Raw genomic sequence first — 10,233 nt, forward strand, 5'->3', positions numbered from 1 at the left:
GACGCATGGCCGCAGCCTCGTCGCCAGCTGCGCCGGCCATGCATCGGGTGCCACCTGCACGCGGAGAGCTCGTCCTCCTACGTCGTCTCCATACCTTAGTCCTTGCGAAAAGTCCAATAATAAAAGCCAAGCTGTGAAAATCCCCACACAGACTCCCGTCCACCAAACGGTTTGTATGGAGATGACTCTCCACCAGCCAACGGCGCTTTTCTATTGCAGCCAATCCCATGCCAGCAAAAATTCTTTTTGGCCAATCCAATGCGAGATAGAATCTACCAATCCGCGCCACTCGATGGGATCTCGCCGCCAACATTAAAATACGGACCATTTTAATGCACCCAATAGGCCACGTACAGAAGCGCCACAACGCAATTTTATTCCACGACCCGTGAGATTGCACTTTATTTTAATGTCATTGCCAGCCGCCCGATCGCACCAATTTCCCAAGATTCGCACCACCGAAGCGACCATGGCCGACGCTGCGGCAACCGATGCTGCCGGTACCTGGCCGAGACTGGTGCTACCATGGTCAGCAGTGGCAGGGCTGCCCACTGCCTACGGCGGCGCCATCGACTGCCCAGGTACTGAGGCCGCCATGGACGAGAACACAATTGCATTGCTCTTGGATGCGGGCCGGGTATGATGGCGAGCAACCATCAGAGCTGGCGAGCAACTACAGTGTCTACAGTGTTGGTGATGCTACGATTGGCGGGCGTCATGCGAGCAGTTGACGCGATTGAATGATAGCCTCGGCGTGAGGGCAGCAGCACGGGGGTCTGGGAAGCGCACTCGTATGTCCGGCACGCCCACCCATGCGCTGGCGTCCAAGCTAGCGTCGCGTCAAATGGCCACAGGCAGCGCAGGGATGGAAAGCCGCCATGGCGAGCGTCGAGCTCGTGTCGTGTGGGCCACACGTCGGCGGCTCCAGCGTAATCACTGCAACGGATGTTTCACTCCACGGTGGCGCCAATGGCCTTGCCGCTCTGGTGTGGCTTGATGCTCGCTTCACGCGTCGACGGTGTGCTAATACCTCTGAGCGGGCGCGAGTTGGACGAATAAGTAGTTATCAAATAGAGCACTGGATCTTTCTATCGTACTAGTCGACGTCGCAGCCGTAGAGCTGGATGACGTCGTGAGCGCGGACGTTCTCGGGCCGCGCGGCAATCATGGCCGGTGACACGCCGTTGAAGTTAACGGCATTCACATTGGCACCGTACTCGAGGAGGACGCGGATGACGTCGAGGCGCTTCTCGATGCACGTTTCTTCGCGTCGGAGCTGGACGGCCCAGTGCAGCGGCGTAAACCCAAAGCCGTCGGGCAAGTTGACGTCGGCGCCGGCTTCCAGGAGCACACGCGCCATCTCGGAGAGCGCTTGCTGCGCGCAAATGTGCAGTGCCGAGCCCTTGTCCTGGCCCTTGCTGTTCGGGTCGGTGCCCCGCGACAGGGCCTTCTTGGCGCTGTCGACGTCGCAGTTGCGAACCGCATCCCGGAGGTTCTCGCCCGCTATTTGCTTGCACATGAGAACTGCATCGACAACATTGCGTGTACATACCGAGGCCCGGCGCGTTGCAGAACGTCGCAATGCCATAGACAACGCAGAAGAAGAGAGCGAGCACAATTTTGGCCGAGAAGCGCGCATAGGCAAGCACCTCGCCGTACCCGCCCGCCGGGTCGTGGATCGATGCGACGCCGGTCGTGAACGCCGAGAGTGGCAGCGCTTGCGCACCGCCGACCGACTGCAGCCGCGCCACGTAGGCTTCGTGGAGCCGGTGTGCGTATTGCGGGCCCGTCGTGGCCTGCAGGACGACCGTGGCTTCCCAGACCGCGACGACCAGCGCGTACACCGGCATGCCAAAGAGGCGGACGGCGCCGCCGGCGAGCGTCATGGGCGTCGCTAGCACATACTTCCATAGGTATGGCTGGTCGCTGCGCGCGTCTTCGCGGAAGAGCGTCGTGGCGGCGGCAATGAGACCGATGTACATGCCGAGAAGCGCGGACCGATGGTGGTTGCTGTGCAGGTAGTCGCTCAGCATGCCCAGCAGGTACTGCGCGAGCATGATGCGCGGGTACTCCCAGACGAAGCCCGCGACGACGAGGAAGACGCCGACCTTCGTGTGGTGGTGCAGCAGCTGCTTGAGCATCCGCGTCGTCGATCTTAAACTGGCCATGCTTCAGTACACGACCAGCGTTGTTCCATCGTTCGAAAAAGGAAAAAGCCTAATTCGGAACGATGCCTTGGCTACGCCCAAACTCATTTTTTGTATGCTTGTCCTAGTTGAGGTCGATCGAGATCAGGAATGCCGCCTGGTTTTTACGTGGCAGCATGATGCAGTGCGAGCTTGCCCAAGGCCATGACCCAACCCGAGACGCCGCCGCCGCCCTTCTGATAAACTGCTAGAGTGCTTTCAAGCTCCCTAATTGAATCAAGGTACTAGGATGGTTGGCAGACTCTGCCGCAGTGTACAAGCGTGAACGGCTTGGGGTGGTGCCGGCAGTCTCTCCCACCAAAGCTGTACCATCGTGGTTTGACAGCGCAGGGCAACTGCAACGTGCTTGCTTTATGCTGCCAGGCGAATCGCGCACCTTCGGTGAAATGCAAAGGTTAATAGTGATATTATGTGTGGCGGGTTAATCGAGGCACACGAGCGGCTCGGGCGCGCCCGCAAGGTCCTTGACGGCCAGTATGACAACCGACTCGACCTGCGTCATGACATACGCCAGTAGCACCTGCATATCGGCTTCCGTGCCCTTGACGTAGAGAGAGAACTCGTCGTCGCGTACAGTCGCGGCCGCCCGAAACATCTTGTGGCCGTCGTCGTCGATTGCCAGCGAATTCGTTTGCGTCGAGAGGAACGTCATGAGCGCATCCATGTCGTCGAGCTGTCCCTTGAGCGCGAGGAGCTGGCGAGGCACCGCGGCCACCTTGGCGGCACTGTAGAACCGACGGGCATCCTTCTGCACCCGCTTCTTGCGCTTGGGCTTGTGCTTGTCGTCCTTGGGCGCGACCGAAAAGTCAAAGTTGGCAGGCACGACGTCGTCGTCGTCGTCGTTCTCGTCATAGTCGTCCTCGTTGTTGTCCGCGCCGTTGGATACCGAGGCTTGCATCGAAACGAGCGATGTATAGCCGCTGCCATCGACGTCGGCCTCCGCCTCTTGCAGCGAGAGCGCCAAGGCGTAGTCCACGTCCGCCGCCAGCGCGTCGACGCTGTAGTCGGAACCATCTTCAAAATCCCGCGGATCGTACCCTGGCGGCAAGTCATCCTCAAAGTCCTTGGGGTCGTAGCCGTCGGGGAGGCTGTCCTCGAAGTCTCTGGGGTCATAGCCTTCCGGGAGGTCGTCGTGTGTGGCAGCAAGGGCGCGTGCATACGCTTCGTCCATGATCTCGCGCAGCGGCACGGGCGATGTGGTCGTCATCTTGCAAAAGGCAAAGTGACATGGCCCGTGCGACGATCGCCTTGGCCACGAGCGGCGTTCGGGGCACGTTCCAGTGATGCTGTGATGACGATGACCAGCACTCGACGTTTTGAGAATGCAGGTCATATCTGCGACATGTGTGTTGGATGTCAAGTTGCGTGCGGTTTGTTTATGGACAATCACAATGATGGACAATGGTGTTGTCTTACTTGATGGTGACAAAGTAGTGTTTGAGATTCTTGATGTTGTCGACAAGACTCGACACGTCGTCGAGCTGACCGTCAAGAAGGTGCGGTCGCTGTCCTGGACGACCATGTTTAGGCCGAGTCGCGAATGTCGTCGGTGCTGCCGCCGGGCTTTTCAGTGTTCAGAACCGAGACAGCGTCGCTGATTGCAAAGGAGATTATCCTAGTTGGTTTGGTGTGTCCGTATCGGGCCCAAAGTAATCGCAAACAATCAATCGAGGTGCTGTTGAAGATCGCATGGCGCGCCAAGCTGTTTTTGGCTAAAAAGACCCCGTTTTTGGTGCAGATGTGGTCGAGGGTCGAGCACAACGTAGCGGAGGAGCCTGAGCGCAATGGGCGACGCGACGCGCATGTAAGAGTCATTGAAGACGTGGAAGCCGGCGATCGTCTCAAATTTCTGCGTCACGGTGACGTCGACCAAGTTGTTGTACCGGTACTAGAACACTCGATAAAGACCGGAATGCGAGCGCGATCACGCCGAGGTACAAGAGCCACAAGACGTTCGTGAGGTTCAAGATACCCATGACACGGCTCTGGCCGTAAAATGACGCGGTACCCAAGAGGTCCCAGAGCATTTGAAAGCCCTTGTACATGGCACACTTGGCCCAGAGAAGCCGCGCGCTGAGTGAAAACGTCTTCAGCGAAGACATGCCCCTCAGGGTCCACGAGTTGTAATAGTTGATGTTCCGTACATAGATGAGGCAACTCTGAATGTCGAGGATCACCGAGAGCGCGTAGTGACAATTATGGGCGTGCTTTCCACAGTATCAATCAATCAATCAAACGTGTTCGCGTTGAAACCAAATTAGCAAAAACTAACTCAAAGACTTCGCATACGTAGTGCTACGCCTGAATGCGTGGGAGCTGGCACCAGCACTTGGTCGTTGGGAGTGAGCTGCGCACGGAGAGATCCATCCCGTGGTGGACCCCACTCCACAGTATCAAGTATTAATAAAGGGTACTCCATTTGCCAGGAGCAGTGGTTCGTCGTATTGGTACCATCACCGTACCTGCTGGTGCAGAATGATGTGATGGCACTTGGCGCCGTTCGTTTAAGAACGATGAACCATCCTCACCTACCACGATGGCAACAGGTACCTTGTGCTTGCTACAATCTCGTTATAAAGTGAAAAGAGTGCTGTTCCACCGCACCTATGAATATGAGTAGAGACGACAGCAATGGTCGCTGCGGTGCCACCGAGTAGCTCCGTCGAGTGCCACCGTGTAGCTCCGTCGAATGCCACCGATGATTGGCTTCCGCATAAACGGTCGTTCAACTTGGGTCCAACCGGAATCCGGATAAAGATACGTGTTAGGTTGGATTGCTCCCTTGCCCCCTTGCGGCCTTTTGGAAATATTTGAATCGGGTGGCAACGCTGGATCAAGAGCAATGGACATACGACTTGTACCTGGGTCGACGTGGTCGGATAGGGAATTTCAAAGATTACGTTATCGCTCACGTCTAATCACACGATCGTCGCATCGAGTTTCAAGAGAGGAAACCAGTTACATGCAATCACACAAACATGACCCGACTCTAATGTTTGCATTCCGGCGGAGAGCCCAGTGTTGAGCTTGCAGCCTACTGATCGACGAAACGAGCCAGAAAAATATCTGGTCCACCACAGCACGCGACAGAGTCGTTGGCGCACCATGTTGGCGCACCGTCGTGTACAAGGCGCCTGTTGTTACGGACCCACAATCCTGCGATTGTTGGTTTCCCAATGTATATTATTAGGTACGTGTACCACAACAGCCAGAAAAGACAACGCCTTTCAGGCAAAGACAACGCCTTTCAGGCAAGTCAACTCCAACTCCATGGTGACCAGCCCGACGCCAGCCATCCTCGCCTCGGTGCGCCGCGAGCACTGGCGCATCCAGTTCCGTAAATGGTACCAAGTCATCGTCACGGTCGCGGGCTTTTGCGTCATCCTCTTGATCGCGGGCGACGCAACAGTCAACAACTGGGCGATCGGCAATTTTCTCGGCGGCGGGTACTTTTTTCTGACGCCAATCGCATCCGTGCAGTCGCTAGCGCAGCTCCGCGCCAAGTACAGCTTTGCGAAGGACCTCGGTGTCGACAACTTGTCCAACTTGGGGCAGTGGATGTCCAACTTTTCGGTCGTGCACATGGTCACCAAGAGCGACAAGATCTATGTCATTCAAACCGGCGACATTCCGCTCACGCCTGACTCGGTGCTGTGCCCCATCTTCGAGTCGACGTACGCGGTGGACGTGGCGATCTCGAACAAGGTCAAGCTCGCGTTGTTGTCGGATGCTGTCACATTCTTTCGGGGCAACGCCGTGACCCACTTCTTCTCGGGCGATACGACAACGAACCTCGGCAATTCGAGTATGACGAGCGACGAGCTCATCGATCGCAACTACATTCCGGGACGCACGACCGTCGACAAGCGTTTTACGACCGAGATTGCACTTGTCAACTCGAGTGTGCCCCAAACGCACCGCGTCAACTACTACCGCATCTTCTCTCGGTCGTTCTGCTCGGGCTGCGACCCCGTCGCCGAGCTCGGGTACTCGGTCTGCAACATGACCATGGTCTACAACGACACGGCCAAGACGCTCACGGTCACTAACTCGCGCTTCCTGCCCGGATCCATGTACAAGCTCGGCTTTATCATGCCCAACAGCGCGTTCGGTCAAGTCGCGCTGGCGGCCAAGATTACGGCCATTGTCTTCGCCGTCTTCGGGTACCTCGCGAGCCGCCGCACGGTCCAGTGGCACGACGTGGACCCGACCAAGGCCGAGTCGGTCTTGACGCGCGCAGTCCGCACCGTGCTGCCCAAGGTCTTCCGGCACCAAAGCCACGCGCTGCGCTTTGACATGTTTTGCTACAACTCGGACATCTTTGTGTTTTTGTACGCAGCGAGCGTCCTCATTGACATTCCCAACTGTCTCTTGTACATGCGCAACGTCAACTTGTACACGATGTACGCGCCGCAGTTTCTCTACTCGCTCCAGCTCTTTTCACTGTCGACGCGACTCCTCTGGGTCAACTGCGCGATCCTCAAGGGGTGCAAAATTCTCTGGAACCTCCTCGGCGTCGCGACGTTCAATGGCGAGAGCGTCGTCATGCGCTTCTTCAACTGGAGCAGCGTCAAAACGCTCTATGCCAGTGCGGTTTTACTCTTTTACGTGCCGCCGTTCATCGAGTACAACAACTCGATCACGGTTGATGTGCGCAACGCGGTCCGGCGCATCGACGGCATTTGCGTCAACGTCTTTGATGGCTTTTACATGCGCGTCGCGTCGTCCATCACCATTGGCTTGATCGCCAACGTCCTGCTCCTCACAGCGCTCGACCACGTGATTTTTGCGAGATTTTGGCGCGTCATGACTAAAAACTCACTGGCGCGCCAAGCCATTTTCAACAGCAGCTCGATCCTATGCGACTACCTCGACGACGTGACACCCGATACGTCCGTCATCATCGTGACCGCGCGCCGATTGAGCACGCTGCAGTGGTTCTTTACGAGCCACCTCGTGTGCTTTGGCTTGCCCGAGAAAGGGCTGCGGGCCAACAAGAGCAAAGCCGTCACCGTCAAGGCCCCGCAAACCTCGCCCCACAAGCCCTTGTTGTCGTCGTTGTCGGCTGTCGTGCCCGATGAGAGTGCTGCCGCGACCGGTGACACGGGTTGCCGAGTCGTGCAAGACGGCGACCGCAACCTCTATCTCCTCGACCACAAGTACGCGGCCATCACGAGCCTCGCGTTCAACATCAAGATTTTAAAAAACACCACCATCACAATCCAGTAGCTTCATTTTTCTCCCTTCTCGCACGTGTCCTTTTGTCAAGTGCATAAACCCACCCTTTAACGCCATAAGGCTACCACGTGGATAAACGAACTTATCCTCGACATGAACAAAATCAATGACATGTAAATTTTCAAGTTTTAGACTTGAGCTACTTGTCTCGTGAGGCGTACTAGTACGATTTGGTCGTTCTTGGAGTGACGACGATGGTGGGGATCGAGCCAACACCTGTCCACGCATCTCTTCCTATCACTCTCATCCAGTGCTTGGGTCACGCGAAACCGCCACACGTAACCGGTAGCGCCTAGACAGACGACGACATCATGAGCGACGCGGCCGAGATAGCAGCTCGCCGCTCGCCCGGGCGTTGCGCCTCGCTGCCGCTGCGCGCGTCGATCCACGAGCTGGTACAGAGCAAGCAGCAGGCGCTGTGCGGTGGTTTGCCGCAAGAAAAATGCGAGGCACCCCGGGTCCTCCGCAGCGTGCAGAGTGCATCGAGGCTTCGAAGCCGCAGGCAGTCGACGACCAGCAGCACCGATGTCGACCCACTCGAGACACGCCATCGCCGGGCGTCGACGACGCACCCGGACATTGTAGACGCGAAGGGGCGTCCGGTCGTCGGCGTCGCGTATGGCAAAGGCACGATGCAGTACGTCAAATTCAGCTCGACCGAGGCGCCCGCAGCATCGCACGCACCGCCGCCGCGCTGCGGGTTTTGCCACGGCAACAACATGCTCTGGCAGCTCCAGTGCTCCTTCTGCGGCTGCCAGCGCGTGCGGGAGGCGCCGCGCATGCACTATGTCGTCAACACGCTTTTGAGTCTCGACCCGCACATCACAGCGAGCAAGGTCGACGAGTGAGACTCATGGCTTCTCGCAAGTGACATACCGAGTAGATGGCACGCAAGCTGTTGCGCTACGCCCAGTTTGACGCCGAGGCCCTGAAAGCCGACGCCGCGTTCCGCCAAGCGACCATGGTGCGGACCCGCGTCGCGATGAATATCATGAGTCGGACCTCTGACACGCTGCGCTTCCACATCATGCGCATGATCTTCAAGGCATGGCACAAGGTCCGCGCCGAAGCGACGGCGAGCGAAGACATCATGGCGCGCCTCATCCGCATCAAGGACATGCAAGCGCGGTCGCGGCGCAAGGCCGACACGTTCCGCGCATGGGCCGCGTTCCGAGAAATGTGCCAGGAGCAGCGTGCGCTGCGCTGGACGATCGCGCTCGACAAGTATGCGTTGTGTGCGAATTGTATCAAGTTGATATGTTGACGCATAGACGCCGCAAACTCGCCAAGCAGCGTGTGTGGATGCTCTGGATGCGGTTCGTGACCAAGCGGCTTCGAAAGCGCTGTCAACACATGAAGGACACTCTTTTGTACTATATCTGAACTCGATTGTAAGCTCGTTGACTGCAAATGGATGGTTGTAGGTCCAACAACCAAGCCCGGACGGCCGAGGTAGTACTGTCTTTTTCAATAAGAACGCTTGGATCGTGGCTGTAGGAGCTTGTCAAGGCCAAGAGCTTGCTCAACGAAGTCAAAGGCTCGTTGGTCATGGCCATGGACCAAATCGTCGCCGTGACGACCCAGCTCATGCCACTTGTCGACCTCCGTCTCCAGCGTGCGCGATCCATCTCGCTTTGTCATCGATACCATTGTGTTGTGTGCTATGATTGTAGAGCTACTGCACTATAAAGCCCTTGCGCCCGACACGGTCGCCTACGCCCTCGAGCCCACGTGCGCATCGGTACGTCTCGATCTTTTCACAAACACGATCCAATGGGTCTCTAGTCGGTCATGGACGCACTCATGGTCCACGACCTCTCGCTCGTCGCTGACATGACCGTGCCCAAAATGGACGTTCCGTTCGCCTCTAGTACGACGCTAAACGTCGTGGCAGCGCGGGTCACGGCCGAGCCCCCGCACGCAATCGTCTTGCGCTGGGTGAACGCAGCGATCACGAGCATCAACGCCACTGCATCGCTCACGGTACTCGCGCCGCTACCGACGCTCAGCGACGTCTACCTGCACATGGCGTCGCCCAAGCTCTTTCTCCACTTGCTGTGGTATTTTGTACCTGCGTCCAAAGCGACGTACGACAAGCGGTGGGACGAAGCCTGTCATCGCGACCCACTGCTCGCAACAAGCACACACCACACACTACACCGCGCGCAGTGGAAACTCTTTTTTGAGCTGGCGGCGATGTACGCAGCGCTCGGGCACGAGTTGGCGACCCGCGACGACATGGAAAGCAGCGACTTTAGCGCCTACTATTTGGTGCTCCTCCATTTGTTTGTGCAGTTTTACGACCTCTCGGTGACGCCGCCGGGGAACGCACCGACGAGCGAGCTGCACTTGTCGATCGACGGCGTCTGGGCCGCACTGCGCCCCGATATCTTTCCAGCGTACGAGTCGGACGCCGCGACGCGCGAGAGTTGCCGCAACATTTTACGCGACCTCGAGACGGTCCAGCACGCCCAAGCCCACGCGCTGCGACTGCACCACGCAACGGCACTCATCGTGGGCCAGCACACCCAGCACACGCTCGCGTCTGGCTTCGAGGACCTCGCACGCCGCAGCAGCGGGCGATGTACCAATGTGCAAGTGGCGCTCGAGAAGCAGCGCCTCGCGACGTCCGTGACGCTCAACTACAGCCGCCTCGAGTTCATATGTCCGCTCCCAGACGACTTTAAAGCGATCCAGAGCCTCCTCCAGACGCACGTGGTGCCGCTCCTTGATTTGTTCAAGAGCTGCGGCGTGAGCGCCGGTGGGTTCTCGCTCTCGGAGCACGGAA

General features: G+C 57.8%; 5 protein-coding genes across 5 annotated transcripts in view; 2 read left to right on the forward strand and 3 right to left on the reverse strand.

Annotated features, from left to right (window-relative positions):
- Positions 1-1,049: 1,049 nt before the first annotated feature.
- SPRG_13500 (hypothetical protein) lies at positions 1,050-2,168 on the reverse strand (the record flags this gene model as incomplete). Its single annotated transcript, XM_012353560.1, has 2 exons — positions 1,050-1,503; positions 1,553-2,168. The coding sequence occupies 2 exons, from the start codon at positions 2,166-2,168 to the stop codon at positions 1,097-1,099; spliced, it is 1,023 nt and encodes a 340-aa protein (XP_012208950.1). The 3' UTR covers positions 1,050-1,096.
- Positions 2,169-2,628: 460 nt separating this feature from the next.
- Positions 2,629-3,414, reverse strand: SPRG_13501 (hypothetical protein; the record flags this gene model as incomplete). Its single annotated transcript, XM_012353561.1, has 2 exons — positions 2,629-2,700; positions 2,728-3,414. The coding sequence occupies 2 exons, from the start codon at positions 3,412-3,414 to the stop codon at positions 2,629-2,631; spliced, it is 759 nt and encodes a 252-aa protein (XP_012208951.1).
- Positions 3,415-3,619: 205 nt separating this feature from the next.
- On the reverse strand, positions 3,620-4,309 carry SPRG_13502 (hypothetical protein; the record flags this gene model as incomplete). Its single annotated transcript, XM_012353562.1, has 3 exons — positions 3,620-3,688; positions 3,967-4,095; positions 4,136-4,309. 3 exons carry the CDS (start codon positions 4,307-4,309, stop codon positions 3,620-3,622), a joined length of 372 nt encoding a protein of 123 aa, XP_012208952.1.
- Positions 4,310-5,477: 1,168 nt separating this feature from the next.
- SPRG_13503 (hypothetical protein) lies at positions 5,478-7,451 on the forward strand (the record flags this gene model as incomplete). Its single annotated transcript, XM_012353563.1, has 1 exon — positions 5,478-7,451. The coding sequence occupies one exon, from the start codon at positions 5,478-5,480 to the stop codon at positions 7,434-7,436; it is 1,959 nt and encodes a 652-aa protein (XP_012208953.1). The 3' UTR covers positions 7,437-7,451.
- Positions 7,452-7,756: 305 nt separating this feature from the next.
- Positions 7,757-10,233, forward strand: part of SPRG_21294 (hypothetical protein) — a gene marked incomplete at both ends in the record, with an annotated part of 3,075 nt that continues 598 nt past the window's right edge. The window contains 7 exons of the mRNA XM_012353572.1: positions 7,757-8,281; positions 8,329-8,669; positions 8,717-8,815; positions 8,870-8,897; positions 8,943-9,060; positions 9,119-9,186; positions 9,231-10,206. Coding sequence (XP_012208962.1) covers positions 7,757-8,281; positions 8,329-8,669; positions 8,717-8,815; positions 8,870-8,897; positions 8,943-9,060; positions 9,119-9,186; positions 9,231-10,206 — 2,155 coding nt within the window. The remainder of the gene's footprint in view (positions 8,282-8,328; positions 8,670-8,716; positions 8,816-8,869; positions 8,898-8,942; positions 9,061-9,118; positions 9,187-9,230; positions 10,207-10,233) is intronic.

The sequence above is a fragment of the Saprolegnia parasitica genome (assembly GCF_000151545.1).
Source record: "Saprolegnia parasitica CBS 223.65 unplaced genomic scaffold supercont2.127, whole genome shotgun sequence".
NCBI lineage: Eukaryota > Oomycota > Saprolegniomycetes > Saprolegniales > Saprolegniaceae > Saprolegnia > Saprolegnia parasitica.